Source organism: Staurois parvus, unplaced genomic scaffold (genome assembly GCF_062004578.1).
Source record: "Staurois parvus isolate SC_StPar_1 unplaced genomic scaffold, SC_StPar_1.0 ptg000347l, whole genome shotgun sequence".
NCBI classification, from domain to species: domain Eukaryota; kingdom Metazoa; phylum Chordata; class Amphibia; order Anura; family Ranidae; genus Staurois; species Staurois parvus.
In genome coordinates, this window is record NW_028318143.1 from 2,524,718 (window position 1) to 2,547,500 (window position 22,783).

At 40.0% G+C, this 22,783-nt stretch overlaps 1 protein-coding gene across 21 annotated transcripts in view; it reads left to right on the forward strand.

The window, feature by feature from the left end:
* ADGRL2 (adhesion G protein-coupled receptor L2) overlaps positions 1-22,783 on the forward strand; it is a 292,149-nt gene that overhangs the window by 34,951 nt on the left and 234,415 nt on the right. For all 21 annotated transcript variants that reach the window (XM_089684380.1, XM_089684382.1, XM_089684383.1 and 18 more), the window contains exon 2: positions 15,736-15,902. In XM_089684380.1, the coding sequence (XP_089540506.1) occupies positions 15,830-15,902 (73 nt within the window). In that variant the 5' untranslated portion in view covers positions 15,736-15,829. The remainder of the gene's footprint in view (positions 1-15,735; positions 15,903-22,783) is intronic.

Genomic DNA, 22,783 nt, shown 5'->3' on the forward strand with positions numbered 1-22,783 from the left:
CCACTGTTGTTGTTTTGTAGAAGTCTACCCAAAAAGAGCTTCTTACAGGAAAGTGACTCTTTTTCTAAATTCCGAAATAATGAACAATTTAGATTCTCCAATGATCAGTTTGTAATTTTGCGTGGGTACCTTTATATCTGTGCCAAATTGTATTTTTCCGTATGGAGGAAGTAAACCAAGCTCTGGTTATGAACTGCTCTCTTTTATGCTGAAGTAGCAATTTTTGAGAAGTCCTCAGTGACTTTTTACCCCAACTAACATTCTCCTCTGGTTGAAGGCATCCTAACCTCCTGAGTACCTGTCACTTGAGTCTGGCCTAGTTGACTTCTCTGGTTTCAGGTCTGATGGATGTTATGCCATACATAGCCTCCTAACGTCCTGGCCCCGCTCTTTGCGAGTGACACGAAATACGAGGACACAACATGTAGTTTAATCTGTCCTGCGTGATATCCTAGATTCCTGTATAATCAGCCCTAGGGTGCAGAGCGAGGTGAGAGCCTGCAAGAATCCCTTCTGTGTTTGTCTCAATAGATCCGCCAATCTGCAAACATTATCAATTTGCCCTTGTGTATCGAGCTGCGTGGGAGAGAGAAACCGTGAACTGAAAGGGAGAAATCTATCGAAAGCAGCTGGAGGTCTCCCAGAGTTCCATTTTTGCTTTGCAAGTTTCATGTACTGTTGACCCTTGTCATGTGTTTTTTTTTTTTTTTTTTTTTTTTTTAATGAATGTGTTTTATTCTTCATTCTGTGTCCTTTCGTACGGCTTTTTGTGATTCAGTTTCCTCTTTTCTTGCATTTCAGAAAGTTTGGGGAAACAATACATTTGCAGAACTTTTTCTTATGGGGTGATATTTTGTTCACTTCTATACCAGGAAATTAGAACTATAAGGTAAAAAGGCAAAATTGTCTCCAGTATGGCCCAAAAAAGCAAGCATTGTATCGAGTTCGAGAACCATTTGTGATATGGGTGGCATTTCTTGAGGGACATAACGAGCACATCAAGCAGAGGTGCTGTCCGTTTATTCTGCAAGGGCAGCAGATGAGGGGTGTACATGTGTTGCGGCACGATTTAGCCACTCATGTATCACCTGCTGAACACAACTTCTTCAACTGAATGGGGCTGTGTCGCAACTTCACCATCCCTCCTTTCCACCTCGTCCAATCAGAGAATGCTTTGCTTTCATTCAGAAAATGGAAAGCATTCTCTAAATGGCGCCTGTGCCTAGCGGCTGACCTCCTGTGACCATAGTGTGGCAGGGCAGCTGCTCAGCTCAGGAACTGGAAGCAAGTGGAGATCACTCTATTAATGGTGTCTACTTCATTGATTTCCAGCTTCCAAAGGCATCGGCCAGGTATGGTATGATATGGTAACCAGGGGCGGACTGACCATTTGGAAACTCGGGCACTGCTCGAGGCCCTGGGGTCAGTAGGGGGCCCCATGAGATGCCCCTGGTACCTTTTTCATAGGCTTTTTTGAGTGTGGGCAAGGACACAGGTGCCCCATGATCCCCTATTGCCTGGCGGCCCCATGAGTTGTCAGTCCGCCCCTGATGGTAACTATGTATAAAATTTACATACGTGGAATTTTTTTATGGTTTGTATTTTAGCTTTGAGTGTCCCGAAAACTCTACAAAGGTTTTGGGAAAGTTGCTGTACACATTAATCTTATATAGGTTGAATCCCATATAAACAAGGCCTTCGTCCTTTAGTTCCTCTAACTATCTCCAGGTTTTCTAGAAGCTAAATTTATGCTTTTTGCAGAACGCCAGTATGGAGCTCAAAGATGGCTTTCAAATAGTGCAGTGAATTGAAAAACGTTTCTGCTGCCTACAACGTGGCATGTCTATTAATTTCTTTGTAAAGTTACTGAAAGGTCAACCTAAAGAAGTTCATTTTGAAGTTATCCATTTTCAAGGTACTGGTATGAACGGGGCTTTTAGATGCTAGTTTTTATGTCTCTGTGGAGCTTTTTTTTTTTTTTTTTTTTTTTTTCCTTCTCCTGCAGTCGTCTTTTTATTTCTTCCATAAAGACTAAAATAAATTGTGCAAGTCACACCGTTTCCCCTTCAAGCTGCAGAAGTCTTTGTGATTTGTTTTCAATCTCGGCTTTACTATGGCCAACTCCTTGTTGATATTGATGACCCAGTATGACACATCTTAAGTCATTATTATTTCATTTAGTGGCTGTATGTATAGACCAAGTGGGAATCTGACTATCGATTGGCTGAATGGCTTGTAACATTGATTTATGAGTCAAGGATTTTGTGTGCTGAGCCAAACACAGTAGAGATTGCATCTTATGTGCCCATTGATTTTGTTTCAGATTTCACTTCGGAGTAATTAGACTATGATCTCACAGATGTTAACATTAAATTCACTTTCTGTACAAAACAAATCTCTCTGATAGCGTGGAATTTCCTGAGCCCTGCCATGTTTGCAGGAGGCTGGCCAGATGTGGTTGGTCACAGGACATGTGATTTGAGGTTTTCCTTGTATATATCCTAAAAAAAAAAAAAAATTCAGCCACAAAAAAAAAAAAATGGTGGGATTGCCGACTTTTGGTCTAGACTGGCATTTAAAAACTGTAGCCCATCTTGTATGACTTTTTGAAGCAGGTAGCTTGAAGTGCTATCCACCATTCAGCCTTCTGTCCATTATCTGACCTCTCTCAGGTATTGCTTTACTGTAAGGGTCATGGGCAAAGATTTTTTTTTTAACCGTTTAATGGTGTGCAGCCTTTGCTTTGCAGAAAATGTTTTGTTTGATAAGCCTTGTTCCTCTAAATGTCAGGCTTGCAGTGCTTTAGTAACTGTGAAGAACTTTACCATTGCAGTGGGTCCACCTCCTCACTTCCAGAGTTCCTTGCTAATTTTTCCTAGGACGGATAGGCAAACACCGGCCCTCCGGCTGATGTGGAACCACAATACCCATGAGACTTTGCAAAACTCTAACAACCACAATCATGACTCACTGAAGCATGATGGAACTTGTAGTTCTGCAACAGCTGTAGAGGAGAAATTTGCATACCCCTGGCTTTAGAAGATAATGATTAAGGTCCTCTACTTAACCTATTCCTGATACCCACAGGCTTCCTCATCTTTATGTGACCAGTCATCTGATCCTCTTCCCTTTTACTGCCCAACTGGTCGCAGCGCTCTGACGATGTCACAAACAATGCAGGACCAGCAGTCCTACATTGTACTCGAGGATGTTTTGAGGGGCTTGTTCATAGTCTGGGAGTGTTGGCCGGTGAATGAGAGCACCTGCTGCTGGGCAGCAAGGATTAAACAAAGTATATCAACCTAATGTTCAGGATAAGTATTTTTCTTCCCTACGGTTCAAGTTTTAAATTGGAACTAAACCCTCCTATCCTTTACAGCCAAGGAAGCTGCCATTTTAGCCTCTGAACTGCAGTTGGTGCTACATAAGTGATCAGTTATGACACCAGCCATTTGATGGCTTGACAGTTCACTGAAATCACAAGCAGTTCTGACCGTTATCATTCATGGCATGCCTCAAATGTAACTGTTTTGGGAAACCATTAAATCAGTGGGTTTAGTTGCACAATAAAGCTTTTTTTCTTTTACTTTTCTTGCCAGTAATGCCCTTCCTTTTCTAGGCTGACAACACTCGCAGCATTGTATCTAAGAAGTGTCACCCTAGGCTATGGGACACAAAGACCTCCTGCTCTTCACATTTCCAATGCAAGGGGTGGGGGATGGTGGGTTTGGGGGGTGTCAGTGAACAGGAAATTACAATGACACAGGATTTCTGGCAGGATCAACAGGGGTTTTTTTCTGGACTTACAGAAAATGTTCTTGTGGTAGCTACTTAATTTACTTAATTTTTCAGACTAAGGACTAGTAAAGTGCAACATATTAAATGTTTACTATTTATTTATTACAGATGCTTATATAACGCCATAAATTTACGTAGCACTTTACATATATATTGTACATTCACATCAGTCCCCAACCCTCAAGGGGCGTACAATCTAAGGGTACTATTGGGTTTAGACGTCCTTTAAAAGTTAGCCTTGATTAACTAAACTGTCCGTTTTCAAGCAGTCATCCTTCTGTAGTAAAATACCTTAAAGAATTTTATGTTGAACTGAAAGAATAAAATGTAAAATTTAGTCTGGTTGCTATGGGCAACAAGATCGGTTTCCCTCTCCGTTTGGTAAATCTGTCCCAATAACCACTTTAGAGCAGGTGGTGCATATTATCACGCCTGTGTCCCTCTCCACCAATACCTGCGGGACAATGAAAACCAAGAAAGTGCCAAGTCGTCTTCCACATTAAAACAGGTTTATGCAAAGCTTCAGCGGTGCAGCTGACAATCTCATCCCCTAACGTCACCCTCTTGCCCCCTCTCGGCAGACGGCAAGCTCAACACCAGCCTCATTTTCATCCAAAATTCAGGTTTAGTTTTTCAATTTTTTTTTTTTGTTCCAGATGTCTTCACGATTAGCACAGTGCATGATATTTGGAAATTGGGGAATACGATCTGTTTGTATCACCAGATAAAGAGCCATCCTAATAGATGCAGCTGCAGAAATGCCTTTAAGCCTGCCTGTGGTGTCCAACAGTATTAGCATATTTAACTTGCTTCTCAGCAGGGCACTAAGATGTAACAGTTGTAATTGACTTAAAGAATCTCTTCCATTTCCTCCCCCCCAACCCCCCCCCCCCCCCAGACTCGGCGAACTGGAGATGTCTTATTAGCCGCCGATCACCAATACGTGATCCAGAGGAGGCATAAATCATTAATAGGCTCTGCATTAATGTAATGCAGTTTAAAGGCAGAAGCGGGAAGTGAGGGGTGCAGCCACTTAGTACTGAGTTACGCGAATGAACGGGAGAAAGGTGACGGTTCTACTGGAGGGTTGGCTGCTTGCGGCCTGGTGGGGGTGGAGGTGGCAAATGTAGGTAAGAAGCCTGTATTAAAGCATCTCTATGTTTTCAAAAGGAGGAATGGAAGTTGAATTATTCCTGTAGATTCAAGAGCGGCACAGCGGCTTAGTGGTTAGCACGTCTGCCTTGCAGTAAATGGGTCATGTGTTCAATTCCCGACCATGGTGCCTTCTGCATGGAGTTTGCATTTTCTCCCTGTGCTTGCGTGGGTTTCCTCCGGGTGCTCCGTTTTCCTCTCACACTCCAAAAACATGCTGGTAGGTTAATTGGATCCTGTCTAAATTGGCCCTAGTATGTATATCACAGTAAATAGGTGCAGCGCTAAAAATATTAATATATACGGTATATACTGTATGATACAATATCAGCAAGTGCAGGATAGATAATATCACCTAGTGGTGATTATTAGTGACTAGATAGTTCAAGGTGATAAAATCGTGTGGATCCTGAGGGATCACAATTCCAGATATGCGGGTGTCCTGATCCAGGAGTGATAGATGATGTGATTCAAAATGAATGAAATACGCACTCACCAGAAGTGCGTTTTAAAATACGCAATATGAAATCCTGCATCATCAAGCAGTAAGTAGGTCATCTGTTTCCAGGTCAGATCACACCATAAATCACCATCCAGGCTCATCAGCGTGTAGGGTTCCCTGGTCCGTTAGCATGTATCACCATCTGGGGTCATCACTTTGCTGTAGAGCCTGGATGAGCCTGGATGGTGATTTATGGTGTGATCTGACCTGGAAACAGATGACCTACTTACTGCTTGATGACGCAGGATTTCATATTGTGTATTTTAAACGCACTTCTGGTGAGTGCGTGTTTCATTCATTTTGAATCACATCATCTATCACTCCTGGATCAGGACACCCGCATATCTGGAATTGTGATCCCTCAGGATCCACACGATTTTATCACCTTGAACTATCTAGTCACTAATAATCACCACTAGGTGATATTATTTATCCTGCACTTGCTGATATTGTATCATACAGTATATACCGTATATATTAATATTTTTAGCGCTGCACCTATTTACTGTGATATATATTGTACTGGAGGTTTTCTTATGGTTACCTTTTTTGGTGTTTCAGCAGCTTAATCTTTACTCCCTAAAGCTAAAGGTAGCGCTCGCTTAGCATCCTTTTATTGTGGCCCTAGTATGTGTATGTATGAATGTGAGTTAGGGACCTTAGATTGTACGCCCCTTGAGGGTTAAGGACTGATGTGAATGTTCAATATATATGTAAAGCGCTGCGTAAATTGACGGCACTATAGAAGTACCTGAAATAAATAAATTATTGAACTGAAATAGAAAAAGTGAAAAAATTGTTGTGTCTATAGACCAGTGGCAAGGTTAAAAGCTCAGACATTAAGAGCTGACTGGAAACTTAAGTGGGTTTCAGTCCTTAGCAGCTGATCGCAGGAACCGGTCTTGGGCTACTTTTTTGATGGCATAACCGTTGACCCTATACAATAGACTGAAGAACTGTCGGCTTACTTGTGCCTGGATAGAAAATTCCAGTTGGGTATTTTCAAATTTAAATAGATGCATCAATGTATAGTATACTAGTATAATAGTATATTCCAGAGGGAGTATGTATCTCACAACTCCTGCGTTTTCCATCCGCTGAACCAATAAATCAAATCTTATAGGATCGGCAACAAGGTGAAGATGAATTAGTAGAAGTTTTATTCGAATGCGGAGTACAAAATGGCTCCAGAATACAAGCAACACTAACACGTTTCAGTCAAACAAGACCTTACTCATAGGTCTTGTTTGACTGAAAGACGTTAGTGTTGCTTGTATTCTAGAAATATTTTATACTCCGAATTCAAATAAAACTTCTTCTAATTCACCTTGTTGCCGATCCTGTATGATTTGATTTACTGGTTCAGCGGATGGAAAACGCAGGAGTCGCGAGATACATACTTCCTTTGGAATATACTATGAGGGTTGCAGCACCTATCTTCTGTACGTGTGACTTGGCATCAATAATATAGACTCCAAAACATCCTACTAAAAATTGTTGAAAAAAATGTGTACATACATTAGATAAGTATGTGGGTTTGGTGGCTATGGAGGTGGGAGGGGTTGTACCTGAAGATCGGCTTATCTTAGGAGCTTGGGGGATGGACACAACAGTGACTGACCTAAAGTAATGCTAACTAGTCTATGTCATCCAAGAATGCTCAGGTGGAATGTATTCTGAGGTCCTATAGATATGCAAAGGTTCCATTGGGCTAATGCTCTCCCTACTGGCTCCCTTAGGGCATAGGCAGCTGAGAGATGATCAGATAGAGATCACATTTTCTTCTGAACATCCTCTAACTATTGGAGATAGGAATTCACCACCATACAGAGTTCAGAAGATAATTTTCAGTGAAATATACTTAATCACTTGAAAAGCAAAAACAGAATGTAGTCTTGCCATTATGACCAGTCAATTTGTAACCTGCTGGAGGCAAAACTTTCAATTCCAGTTTCTGTGAGAGTGATTTTCATGTTGCTCAAGAGTCACTATTTAAGAGGAGTTTCTCAAAAAATGGAGGATATTGCAAAGGAGTGATTGTGACCACCAGATGTTAGTTATTATACCTGAACACACTTCACAAGAATAATTGGAGGTCCATAGCTGGTAGTCCTGCCACATCGTCAGCACTGAGATGAGAATTGTGCTTCAATTGTTAAATTGAATTTATTGTCTGAACGTCAAATAAAAACAACATGATTATGGAGCTTGGTTCTGGGTTGGCGGGAATCTGTATCCTCTCACTAGATGGAGCCTGGCGCCAAAGGCCTTATCACCACAGGTCTTTTATATCAGATTATTGAATTCTGAAAAATAATTTAATGAAATGTGTACACCGGTCAACATTATGTGGGTTATCTTAAAGATAACAGATGTTTATGGCATTTTCAGAATCCATTTTCTGTTGAGTTAATGTTCTTCCTGTTTTTCATGAGTCTGTGTGGTCCATTTTCTCTCTACAGTCATAAAACATACTTGTAGGTTATTTGGCCATTTTATTAGAACCCTTGCACCTGGTGCTCGTCTCTTCAAATCTTAGGCCCAGCCTTCTAGTTTGGTAATGTTTGAAGTGGCACAAGTGTCAGTGAATCCTCTGCTGAATTGTTTGCTTATTGAGCTACACAGCTTAATACATATGCAAACTATAGGAAGAAAAGCTGTAAAGATGTATAAATGTATAAAAGTAAAAATGTATGTGGGTTTTTTGGATGTTCAATGTAAATAGAAACCCAGTTCCAAAAGACCTGTGGGGGGAGTGTGTTTGGTCAATTTTCTATTCATATGGTAAAGAGTTTATGGACATCTGACCATCAGGTCTGTGTTGGCTTGTTTGACGTCCCATTCCAAAACCTGTTCAAATAGAGTTGGCCCCCTTTTTGCAGTTATGATGGGCTTCACTCTTCTTGGAAGGCTTTATCACAAGAGTTTGGAGTGTGCCTGTGAGAATTTGTATTGATTCAGTATATGTGAGGTCAGGTATTAATTTTGGACGAGAAGACCTGGCTCACAAACTGTGTTCCCGATCTTCCCAAAGATGTTGTGGCCCGCACGGAGCCTTGTGCTCAATCTGGAGTCCCTGTGCATGAAACTTGTCAAACTATGTATTTATGCAATTGTAAAGAGCCACATGATCATGTTGGAATAGAAAAATGCCTTCTATAAACAGTTGCCCCAAGGTTAGAAATGCACAGTTGTCTAAAATGTCTTTGAATGTGGTTACCCTTCACTTGGAACACATGAATTCAATTATTGTGAGGTTGGTTACATACATTTGGCCATAGAGTATAGTTGTGATGATCAGGTACCCACATACTATAGCTCATTAAAAGTACCTTTTGTCTGCATTGTAAATATATCAGTCATAACAAATTAAATATATTAACTTACACTCAACGGCGGGTAGCTGATTTGTAAATTTCTATTTTGTGCATGATACTGTAGCTGACATTTATTTCAGGTACTTATATATCGCCGTCAATTTACGCAGCGCTTTACAGATATATTGTACATTCACATCAGTCCCTAACCCTCAAGGGGTGTACAATCTAAAGCAGGGGCGGACTGACCATTTGGAAACTCGGACACTGCCCGAGGGCCTGGGGTCAGTAGGGGGCCCCATGAGATGCCCCTGGTACCTTTTTTCATAGGTTTTTTTGAGTTTGGGCAAGGACACAGGGGCCCCATGATCCCCTATTGACTGGGGGCCCCATGAGTTGTCAGTCCGCCCCTGATCTAAAGTCCATAACATTCATACATCCACATACTAGGGCCATTTTAGACAGGAGCCAATTAACCTACCAGCCTGTCTTTGGAGTGTGGGAGGAAACCCACGCAAGGACAGAGAGAACATGCAAACTCCAGGCAGGTGGTGCCGTGGTTGGGATTTGAACCAGCGACCCTAGCACTGCCAGGCGGAAAATGCTAACCATTTAGCCACTGTGCTGCCCATACATTATAGAGAAGGCATGAATAAGTGGATTTGATTACTTTTATCTAAATGGGGTTCTCTCTTTCTACTGACCCTAAATTTAGGAATGTGCTTTGTGGTTCTCTTCCCACAATAACAGTGGAAATAACCAGTTTATCTTTTCAGAACACTTATGCTCCAATTTGGGAGTATGGAAAACATGGCCAGTTAGTGGTTTCCAAATACGAAGGGCTTTATTTACCCCATAACACGTGTCAATGAATCAGGCTACTGCATGAGGGTTAACAAATTTTTGAAAAATGTTGCATTTTCCGTGTTGTCTTTTAATTAAAAATAAAAAAAATAAAATAAATAAAAATAAAAAAAATATATAAAATGGCTTTCTGAAGGCCTGCATTCATTTCTGACCATGGCTAGCTGTTTGACCTCTTTTTGTGGTGTTGGTATATTGGCTGCTTATTCATCCATTACTGACCGTATGATAATTTAGACTCGTCTTCTGTTTTTATTGTTCTGCCTCACTGTTATATTGAGAGGACTTTGCAGCTGAATCAATAGATAGGACACATAAGTGAATATAGATTGTACCCGTGTGACCCACTTATGCAGAAGGTGTTAATGTGTCTAGCAGAGTGAAGACATGGCTTGGATGTCTCCTCCTACACCACTAACATGGACCATATGGCCTTTGTTTGGTCACGTTTTCCAAGATAGTTCTTTAAATTATCACTGCTCTCTTTTTGTGTGTGTGTTGGGGGAAGTGAAAACGTGTTTTTAATTATATTGTCTGAGGCAGTCAATGTTAGACCTGTCCACGCGTCCTCTCAATTCTTTCTTTATGTCCATCTTTTTAGCCTTAAGCTGTTCATCACCTGAGCGTGAACATGTGTATCCATTTGTATTACGTTCTTATTAAGTTCCTGATGGACAGAGGTGGACATACTAATGTAGGCTAGAAGAGTCAATTGGATCAAATTAGAAGCCCACATTCTGCTCACAAATGGCAGGTAAGCACATCCCTCCATTGGTGACACTAGAATTGGTTTAAACGAGTCCTATGAACTATATTTATTATTTAATTTATTTAGCTATTTTCAACATATGAAACTTTAGTCTAGGACAAAAATGGTTTACAATTTGATGGCCGTGTAGACCATTTTTAGGGGAATGTTGTCCAATATTTCTTAGCATAGCTAGTTGTTTTATTATTCTCCAACATGTGTAACATTATCCAGCTGCTTGCTTTTCTTGTATTTATATGAGTGTTTTGTGTTTGTTATAGGACTTTTTGTAGTGTTGGTTGAGCTCATGGGAGTGCATCAGTGACTGTTTGGGGACCACACTATATAAAAGACTGAGGATATTTCACAATGCTGATGTTTTAAGACTGACCGAAGAATCTGCAACAAAAAAAATGGACTATATATTGAAATGATCCATTTGGCACCATATGAAGATCTGCCCAGATAGTAAATGTGCAAATGGGTTTTTCTGGCAAACCTGACAAACAAAAATAATGTGTATGACCTCTTCTTAGCAGCCCTAGGGTCATTGCTTCAAATTCTAACCATGGCACTACCTGAATGGAGTTTGCATGTTTTTCCTGTGCCAGCATGGGTTTCCTCCAGGTGCTCTGGTTTCCTCTCATACTCCAAAGACATGCTGGTAGGATAATTGGCTTCTGCTTAATTTGGCAATAGTATGGGTATGTATGAATGTGATTTAGGGACCTTGGATTGTAAGAATAAATACAAAAAAATAATTTACTGCAGTCACCTGGAGGAGTATGCATTCTCGCATCCCTAGCATTCCTAATTCAAGGTCTTCTATTGGCGTGGCTGATCATATACCTGTTATCTGCACAGCATCATCTGGTGGCTAAAGCGAAGAAGCACACTCTGCTTTACTCTGGAAGGGTGGCACGGCTTTCAGGGTTCATATTTTTTGTGATTCATATCTGCCAAGAATGCAGTGCAAAAAAAAGCTAAATAAGGGTAGTAAATTTTTAATTGCTATATTTCACAAATTTTTGGAGACCTCACTGGAGGGTAGTACCTCCTGGGATTCTTTCAGCTCCCTCTAGGACTATATAATATTATTATTATTATTATTATTATTATTATTATACAGTATATAGCGCCAACAGTTCGCTCAGTGCTGCATTGGGGGACAGAACATGCAACAGTACGGTAACAATACAGTGCGATACACGAGGGGTTCAAGGGCCCTGCTCCTTGGAGCTTACAATCTAAGAAGGAGGGGATAGTTGAACGGGAGGAAAATCTGTGGGGGATGGAATGGTAGGAAGAGTGGAGGAGATCGGCAGTTAGCAGAGGGTGGGGTAGGCTTCCCTGAAGAGGTGGGTTTTTAGGGTGCACCTAAAGGAGAGGAGAGTGGGTGATAGTCTGCTGGATTGGGGTAGGGAGTTCCAGAGGATGGGTGATGCCCTGGAGAAGTCCTGGAGGCGGGCATGGGAGGAGGAGATCAGGGAACTAGAGAGAAGGAGGTCTTGGATATATGGATATATACACTTCCGGTGTTGAGATAGAACATTGGGTGTCTGTGCACATATCCCCTTAAACTGCTTTACCAGTTTGTAGCAAAAGCAGCAGATTGGCTTTAGACCCCCCCCCCCCATCCCCTATCCCCAGCTGCATGTACTTACTTTTTCTTTGCCACTCCATTTAGCACCAGAACCTCAACGAAATGTGACTCACTCCATGTTTCTTCAGTGGGCCTATCAGGCAGGGGGTCCGTACGCCTGTCTCCAGTACACAGGGCTTTTGTTCCCAGTGGCTGAAAGGAGCTTCATAGAAATTAAAGTAATGCAACTAAGGCAAAGCATGGGCTCACTTTAAAGCAGGTATGCACAAATTAAAGATGAATTCCACATCTAGTCTATCCAAATAGCCATAAAACTATTTTAAATGCCAAGCTTCAAAAATTGAGCGACAGCTGATTTTTTTTTTTTTTTGTTCATATTTAGCCTCAATGACGGTTTACCGGAGATGCAACGTCCATTATTCTGTGCAGAGAGCCATGTGTGGGTGGGGGAAAGAATATGAGCCTATTTTTTTTCTATGACCTGAAGATCACCTTGTTTTGATTTCTGATCATCCTGCAAACATGTCTGAAGTATTACATGCATATGATATGTCCATGAAAACATTCTATTTTCAGTAAGGCTAAAAATGCTTCAGTACATTACAGGCATCTCGGTTAAAGGGGGAGCTGTCAGCAGCGGAGAGATAGATTCCGGTAATTCATTGGTGAAGCGCAGAGAGAGAGAGAGGCTCGTGCTAAGCAGCAAGGCATTAACAGGCTTTTTATATGTCAGCATTATAGCATCTATGATAGGCCTTTTACTCAACAAAGGAAGATCACGATAAGATCTTTTCTGAAAAGATTCGAGTACGGGTTCATATCAGAAATGTCTGTATTTTGTCCGGGTTGCTGGCATTCGGAGGGAAATTTATGATAGTCATGATAGACATTGGTTTGAAGGCACTGGAGTATTTTCAGTAAATTTATGTGCGGCATTTTAAGTGGTGACTTTATTATGTGTATTAATTAATTGCATTCGAACGTTAAACAAATCGCAACATTCGGCAACAGATATGGACCGTAGATCAGGATATATAACTCCCTCCTCACCGGCTTACCTCATCAGACTATCCCCGCTTCAGTCTATCCTGAACTTCCCTCCACTGGCTTCCGATTGCCCAACGCATAAAATTCAAACTACTAACATTGACGTACAAAGCTATTCATAATACTGCCCCAAACTACCTCACCGACCTGATATCCAAATACCACCCAACACGTACTCTTCGCTCCTCACAAGACCTCCTACTCTCTAGCTCCCTGGTCTCCTCCTCCCATGCCAGACTCCAGGACTTCTCCAGGACTTCCCCCATCCTCTGGAACTCACTACCCCAATCCATCAGACTGTCACCTACCCTCCTCACCTTTTAGGCGCACCCTAAAAACCCATCTCTTCAGGGAAGCCTACCCCACCCTCACCTAACAGCCGATCTTCTCCTACCACTCCATCCCCCACAGCCACTTCCTCCTGTACCACTACCCCCTCCCTCCTAGATTGTAAGCTCCAAAGAGCAGGGCCCTTGAACCCCTTGTGTATTGTGTTACTGTATTGTCTTATGTACTGTCCCCCACTACAATGTACAGCACTGAGCAAACTTTTTGACGCTATATAAACACTGTATAATAATTTTTTTCTAATGTAATATATATGTTTTCGGGCTTGTAGCGTGAAGAGAGACCTGTCTTGTGCTCTATCCTGCCTTTCTGGGTTCTAGGCACTAGCTAGCCATTGCACACAGTCCAGTTACTTAATCCCATTTTAGGAATAAAGTGGAAGTCCAGACATTTTTTTTTCTTTTTAATTTTGAATAGCTTGAGTAGCAAAACTACCATTGGGTTTATACTAATGTGCGATGGTCTATTAGAGAGCTCTCTTCATTTCCTTCTTTTGTGACAACCGTTGCAGCAGACAGGAAGTAAATGTTAATCTCTAACAGGGACACAGAAATTATTATTTTTATTTAATTTTTTTTATTAGGGAAGAGTCTAGAACAATCATTGGCTTTTACTGTGGTCAGATTAATCCTTACTTTCTGTCTAGTAAACCCTTTGTCACCAGCTGATAGTCTAAAGCAGGGGTCTTCAAACTGTGGCCCAAGGGCCAGATATGGCCCTCTGCTACCCTTTATCTGGCCCTTGGGACACTATTCCTCCTACTAAGACCAACAATGGGGCAGTACTTTCATTGAAACCAAAGATGGTGTAGTATTCTTCTCACTAATACCAATGATGGGGCACTACTCCTCCTACTGACCATCAACTCTGAGACCATGTTCATTCTCACTGATGATGGTACCAGGACATTTTCTACCTATTCCGGCCCTTTGAAGGACAGGATGCTGGTTAAGATGCACTGGGATTGGAATATACTCTGGTTTTTATTATGGGGAAGTTGGCCATATGTGTCCTTGTGCTTTAAAGCTCAACTTTTTAAATGGGTCCTTAAGCTGGAGTCAACTCTGATGCTAAGAGTTTATGTCCACCATTACAGTCTTTACTAAAGTCTGATAATGTTCCAAATTACCAAAAGCTTCTGTATTTGGAATGCACCTAGCATTCCGTAACTGTATATACATTGTAGGGCAGAAAGCATGTATATATATGTTGTGTGTATGTGTGTGTGTGTGTGTATGTGTGTATATATATATATATATATATATATATATATATATATATAAATTTTACTGTACTTTAGTTCATGTTCCCACGTGTCTTATGTTGTAAATAACCACAGGTTGTTATGTAATGTAAAGTAGAAAACCTGCAGAATGTCTACTCCCAGCTAATGCATACATTCTTTCTATTTTCTATGCTTGTTAACATTAGCTGGGTTCCATGATTGGCTGTGACATTTTGTTTGTGTTGACTTTAGTCCTTTGTAGTATATTATATTGTGTTGTCTGAACTTTTCGGGAAGAATTTCATCTTGACAGGCTGAGTTCTTCTTAGGAATGTACAGAATTTTAAGAGTTATTTAAGCATTATTCTTCCTATTGTATAAAAACCATGTGCCATAATGTAAATGTAGCATTACATCTCGGCTGGAATATCCTGTTTTAACAAATATTTAATTTTTGCGTTGTGACTCAAGGCAGTCATGGGGTCAGTTAAAGTGCACCTGTCCCATAAATATTGGTGACAAGTGACTCATGGGGGGAGATTTACTAAAACTGGTACACACAGAATCTGGTGCAGCTGTGCATGGTAACCAATCAGCTTCTAACTTCAGCTTGTTCAGTTAGGCTTCGGCAATAAAACCTGGAAGCTGATTGGTTTCTTGTGTAGAGCTGCACCAGATTTTGTATACTCCAGGTTTAGCAAATAACCCCCATGAAGGCCAGTCTTTTGTTTCAGCATTATAGCTGGATGTGTATGAATTGGTGAATGTCCAATTCTTATTGCTCCAGCTTGCAAAATGACTACCTTTATTGTTCTTAGTGGTGATGCCAGTTCTTGGTAAATTAAAAAAGTGGCTAACCCTGGCAGTGTTGGCTTTCAAAATGTCTTACAAACTAGACTTTAGAACGTTTGCTAGAAGTAAGCAAACGGCAACAGTAGACTATATTCGAGGACTACTTTGGGCATTAAAATGGCTGCCTTGGTGTACCCCAGAAATGTCACACTTTTGTATCAAATTGTACATTCAGCTTCCAAAATGGCTGCCCTTGCTTGTGATTAATATAGTTGCCCTGTGATGTGTAGATTTTCTTCCCTTGTGTATTATCCCACTGAATATATTGTTCTGTTTCAGGCATGAATAATGTCTACCCCTCTCCTCAATGAAGTTGGTCTTCTTTGACTGGATTCTTTAAGGAATACAAAGAAATCATTACGAGGGATCAATAATGGTGTCTCCTGGCGGCAGAATGCAAACCCATTGGTTGTTCCTTCTTATCGCCATCTTGCAGTGCACAGAAGGTAAGCGTCTCTGTCTAATAAATGACAGCAGAGCTGTTAATGGTTCTGACAAGTTGTTTCCTGATGATTTCTGATTTATGCTGGTCATGGTCTGCAATTCCCTTTAGTTATGTGAATGTAGCGCTCAAAGAATAAATAAAATGGATATGATGAGACAGGTCTAACAGAGTAAAAAGCAATATGTAAAGTGTCAAAAACCCTGACAACCAATCGGCAGCCTTTGTTTATTCTGTGTAGTTGTTAAGGGTGCCATGAGTATTGGCCACAGTCTTCCTTTCATTATGGAATAAGCCTGGCTTTCTGACAGAGTATTGTCTACCTGACGTAGGCTTTATAATGAACATCTGTCAAAAAGATCACTCTGTATTTCTTAAATTCTGAAGAGACAGAACATGTCAGTAAATGCTGTCTTATTCCAAAATGTACTAAAAGCATTGGTGGTGTTGTATACTTGGTAGCCTGTAGCAACCACAGTAATCAGTTTAGCATAGTCATTGAACAATAACTTAAAGAATTGCGACGGAGTACTGTACAGTTCATATTATCCCTTTTCAATGCCCACCTAGTTGACATTTGAGTTTGGCATTGCTCCTGGCACTCTGGAATACTTAATTACACATTGGCTGGTTCTTGTATCTCTCTAGGATTTTAGTGGCAAGATATCCTCATCAGAATTGCTGGTCCTGTAGAGCCAAATGAATGATGATGCATCATCAAAATTAAAACGGTATCTTTAAATCTAAAGTCTTTTGACTCTTTGCACAAGATGCTCCTCAACCATCGCACAGTGGTGCCACATTACCAGTAGACCATACCTTGACTGGTTCCCCCAGGATTTTAGTAGAACATTTCCTGACTGGTTCCCCCAGGATTTTAGTAGAACATTTCCTGACTGGTTCACCAAGGCTTTCAGTAGCCTAGGACCAGTCTGTGATTCCTCAAGTGTCACCACCCTTTTGAACACCCTCAACATTAGCTCTCAACCACCTGCCACTACCCAAACCCAATATAGAGTACTGCCTTATGCACCAGAATATTCTCTCAAAAAGTTATTTTAGAAAGAAATTATTAGGAACCTAACCTTGTGGAAAGTAATGCACACAAGATGGATATCTTGTAATCCAAACCTCAGAGTTCTAGCAGGTGGCTCGAGGTACTGGTGCCCACCCTAACATTCCTGTTAGGTTGAGATGCACCTGAAAGACTTGGTTTGACTCTATTGGCCTTTTAATTTTTTTTTCTTCATGTCTTAATCACAAAAATTAGATTGTCCTCTTATCCGTTGTGAAGAGCGGCTCCTGAAAAGCTGACTTGCTATAAAACATGCATTTCAGTAATCTTGGAAACCGCCAACCTGGGGAATTCACGGTGACAAAATAATGCCTTCACGTTATTATCAATTTGATTTGCATTCCTCAAATGTGAACTTGGCGTCACTAATTTACATGTCTTTCAAGCTACCTTTAACTGGGGCAGCTTTAAAACACAAATTCTCAAGACTGCAATATTTGCAGCACTGTGGAATAATCGAAGGAACGGTTTCCTTTCCGTATTTTTTTTTTTTCCTGTCTTTTTTTTTTTTTTTTTCCTTTTGGGTCCCAAGGTTGTAATTCATCAGTCACAAAATCTGTTTTTCCCACAGGTGACACGCCATGCTGATAGCGATACCAGACACCCGTGTGGGTGCTGGATTATGGATTGAAATTCTTGTTTATCTTTAGGCAGAAGTCATTCCTGGGATTCGGTTGTCTAAAGGCACAGAGGTCTTTTTGTGTCTGTAGTAACATGAATCTTTGTTTGGATTGAATGTGAAGGATTGCGTTTTGTGACATCCCTGTATTATTAATCTGCTTTCTACTCCTCTAACTGGAAGTCAAGTCAGCAGTGGACAATTTGGTGATTTGTGTGCTTCTTGCTAATCATTGCATCTCTGCAATTCTCAACCAACAAAAAAATCCGGAACCCCCAACTTTTTGTTTTTCTCACAGATGTGTTTTAGGAACAGTCCACCGCTGAAGCATTTTTATCAAGCCTGATTACTTTCAGTAATGGAGTCAAGGCCCCCTACTACAATATCATGGCCTCGGTACCCTAGTGATCAGTTTTGCAAAAATACCCGTCCTTAAACATATTACCATTAAAAAAAAGTCATATAACGTGAGGACTGAATGGTACATTTCAAAAGGACAGCAGAGTTATTTAGTTTATTTTTACAACGTGTAAAAGAGCTTTTTGAAGAACAGTAAGACGTTGAGAGCATCTCTCTGCAGTTGCATGGAGGGGTTATTCTGCTGTGTGAGACTATTGTAGATCTTTCTTCCCCTGCTGTGTACAGCCTAAGCTGACGGCTCTTAGAGAGTACAGCTCACAGGAAGTGTATTTACGGAGTTAATTCTAGTGACTTTGAGCTTGATTGCTGAATCCCCGGACTTAGAAAACTCCACTCATCCTACTTCATTCCGTGCAGTTTTTTATTTTAGTACAGATATTTTTAATGGACACGTCCAGTGCATGTGTACAATATTATTTTGAGAGCTAAAGATTAAACATTTTTAAGGTATTCAGTTTAATTTTTGTAACATAAAAATTAAAGTTGAATCCCTGAACTTACAAACTGCATTCTTCCTACTTCCATTTTGCAGTTTTTATTTTATTACAATATTTTTGAATAGCATGTCTAAAAAATATTTTATGTTGAGGGCGAAAGATTAAATATATCAGTATATTCTGTTTAATTTTAGTCAGTCGCAATTGTAAGTGTACCTAAAGCAGGTTTGTCCTATCCAGGGTCGTATGCGGCCCAAGACAGCTATGAATGGGGCCCAACATGAAATCGTGAACTTAAAAAATGTTTAAAATTTTGTTTTCGGTTTTTTTTTGGGCAATTTTTTGTAAAAGTGTGTTTACAGTTAGTTTACACATGTGGACAAAGAAAAATTTTACAGTGTCTCCTTACTGGACTTTTTATAGGTTTTATCTTCCCAAAGAAAATTACAGTCATGCCCTATTCATGTCATCAGTTTTCAGCTGCACCTATATTTGTAAGCAACTATTTTCAAGGATGACGCACACGAATGGGAATTTAGAACCAAAATATCTAATGAGCGCCTTAAGAATTCTTTGAGAATTACTACTACGTTAATTGAACCAGATATTGATGCGTTCATTTATCAAAAACAGTGTCAGATATCACACTAGTTTTATGTTGCCCTCTTTTACAATTAAAAAAATTAAAAATAACGTTTATTGCTAAGATAGGTACATTATCTATATCAGTGATCAGTAATTTGTGATCTTCCCGTCAGCTATCCATATTGTTAGTGTAGTTTGTGTTGCCCAAGACAATTCTTTTTCTTCCAATGTGGCCCAGCAAAGTCAAAAGGTTGGATACCCCTGATCTAAAGCCAAAACTTTTTTTTTTTTTTTTTTGACCCTTTATAATAGACATTGGAAATGTTGAAAAATTGAACTTTAAGTTATTACCAGAATAGGACTAGAGGGGAATTAATCCAATGGGACACTTATTCCAGTGGCGGAGATTTCCTTTAATGTCTTGTTGTGCCTACGAGACATCTTCCCAATAAAAAAAAAAATATGGTGGTTTAAAACCATTCCCTACTACTTGGAGGTTAAAACCGTTCCCTACTACTTGGAGGTTAAAACCATTTCCTATTCCCTACTACTTGGAGGTTAAAACCATTCCCTACTACATCGAATATGGGAAAAAAAAATGCCTATATGAAATTGTAATATTTACCACCATGTTCAACTAGCAGGTAGAACTCTAAAGATTGCGGATTGCAAGTTTTCTACAGTTGAGATAAAATAATTTGATTTCCTGCTGTTCAGATCTATTCAGAACCCACTCACAGCTGAATGAGCTAAAGGAGGGACAGACCCCCCTCTTGCGATTAGTACATATGGCTCTGTAATGGGGTATCAGCAAGAAGCTACTGCTGGGCTGTTATAGTTGAAAGCCCATAATTCTTTGTAAATGCAGTGCTAAGAATGCACCCTGTCTTACATTTTATATAAAAAATGAAGGCACTGTGTAATGTAAAATGAACTGAGAAAGTGACACAAATAATCAGTTTAAAAACTTGTCAACCTCAAGATAGGAAATAAAAATGAGAAGGACCAAAAATGGGTATAATTTTCCTTTTTTAAAGTGTACCTGTCTTTTTTGTATGTTGTAAGTAGGCATTAACCAGCTAGAACTTGGGAGTGTGGCAGAAATCAGAAGCTTAGTTACCAGTAAACATCATATTTCAGCCATCTCTATCATTTTCTTAAAATAGGTCATCGTCTTTCCACTTGCGGAACATCTCTGGCATTTGTGGGTGTTTTCAGGTTTCAAAGAATAAGTAAATATGTCAGTTGTTTTTTTTGTTGTGTTGTATATTCACTTTAAAAATAAAATCACTATCAAAACGCATTGTTTTTTTTATCTCATCAATTTTTGACAAATATATCGACAAAGAGTTTGAAAATTATATCCTTCATAAGTGACAAGAAATGGAAGGAAAAATCCTATTAAACACATTTTCAACAGCAGAAAATGTGTGACTTGTTTTATTAAAGAGATAATTTTGGTGAAGTGGTGAAGATCAGCCAGGCATTTATTTACTGTTCTCTGCTTTTAAAAAGATTGTCGAATTTAGGGCAATCTATGAGCTTTGCTGCAGGAAGGGTGAGGAGCAATTCAGTCACCTTGACCAGACTGAGTTTCTAAGAGCCAATTAACCTTCAAAAAATAAATGGCGCAGCCGCATGACCGTGGTGTTCATATAAAAAGTGTGGGGTTTTTTTTTTTTTTTTTTGCTCCAGCTATCATTTTCCAGCTGTCATGAAACTTTTTTTTTTGTACAGTCTTGTTTAAATGGGAAATGGAAATTGTAGGTATGTTGTCGTTGGAGGAATGCACGCCAGTTGTCGGTGGGTGATTATTTTAAACAAGGATTAGGCACTTGAGGGGTTCCATTACACAAGGAGGATGTGTACTCAAAAACATCAGATTTCAAAACTCTCTGTGATCTGCCAGAAGAAATATTTCAGTTTAAGTTCTTAAATGCCAAAAAAAGATTGTTATAGAAAAAAAAAAACCTGGAATTCTAGAAAATGTGGGTTTTTTTTTTTTTTAGGACCTAAGCTAGGTCAGGTTAAAACAAGCTATTTTCAAAAGTTATTCCTTACTTTCTGAAATATAAATCATGATATTAGCTGGTTTTCATATGCTGATTAGATATTTTAAGGGCCACTCCACATAAAACTGATGTGTTTGGTGGATGCTGGCATTTTAAACCAACCATCAATATTTTTTAAACCCAGCTCTGGTCAGCTAAAAATGTATTTGCTCATTTAGTTCTAGGTGAACGAAAAAATTTTTTTTTCTGATCTGCTAGACTGCTCCCCACAGCATGTTTCCCACCGTTCTCTAGCAGTCTAGGATCCTGAAGTCTTCAACACCAAATCAGGGTTCATAGTCCTGCAATGGGCGTGATGACGCCAAGGGACAATCTACCATCTGGGGAGGGAGTAGGCAATGCTGTCTGCTGGGGAAGCATAGGATCAGATAAGTAAAAGTTTCTCCTTATCTCTAGACAAAACAAATGATTTAACCCTTGCAGGGGGGTATAGCCCCACTGCAAAGGGTAACTTTAAAATTTTCCCAGACACACCTGCTGTGGACATCTTTAGGGGCTCCCCTCTATTTTTCTCTATTTATTACTATGGGGAATGCATTTAAAGATTAGGGACCATGCATAGGTCAACAAGAACAGAGTCGGGAGGTTTGCTTGCTGGAATTATCTGAAGCCTAGTACACCCTATGAGAAAATTGGACCAACGGTTATCCAATTTTTCATGAAAGTGCACATCATCATGTAGCCTGGAATGGTACTGGTCTCGGCCGACAAAGGCAAACGTAGCTACGTACTAGCATAGTAAAATAGGAAGTGTAAAAAAAAATAAAAAAAAAAATTTTCAATTGTTTTGAAGAGATTTTCTCTTCCTTTTTGTGCTTTTGAGCTGATCAGTCTCCTCATTTGTTCTGCTTTCGCCCCAGCAAAAGCAGTAGGCTTAATAGTATCTGTCCAGTCCTACAGACGTGCAGCTGAAGGTTAAGATTTTATCTAATATATGTATGTATTTTTTTTTTGGGAGAGAGAAAATTAAGTATCTAGGTAAAGTCATGAGTTATTTCTGGGGGTAGGAACATTGTACAAGCTTCATATGTGAATATTAAGATGGCTTAGGGCCACAAAAGCCACGTGAAAGTACATTCACGTCACTTACAGCTTACTAGAGGAGAGGGAACAGGCGCCAAAGCCAACACCGTAAAAATTAGTAGCACCTAATATGAATGAAAAAGTGTTAAACTGGAAATAAGCATTTGTGCTAAAGACGTGAACTCGGATGACTGTTGGAGCCGTCCCTTCTAACTTCGTAATGGAAATGTTGTGTACTTTTTTTTTTTTTCTCTCTCTCTCTCTTTTGTAAGATTGTGCAGCTGTTTCAGAAAATGAAATTAATTCCCCGCTGCGAATCTTGTATGTTTTCTGTATAATTTTAAGGGATTGCAGGTGTCTGCAAATTACTCATTATGCCATAATGAATATTTTTCCCTTTGCTCAGAAAATTAGGCATGGCTAATCTACCACACTCCAGCTGTTGAGGAACTACAAGATGCAGCAGGTCCTGAAGTCCTTGTTAGATTTACAGGAAAATATTGTTGGACAGCAACTTTGGCTGAGCTACAAGAGAGATTTATGGGGTTCTGCTGATTAAATATAGCATGTTCTCCCTGTGTTTGCTTGTTCTCCCTGTGCCTGCGTAGGTTTCCTCCGGGTACTCCGGTTTCTTCCCACACTCCAAAGACATGC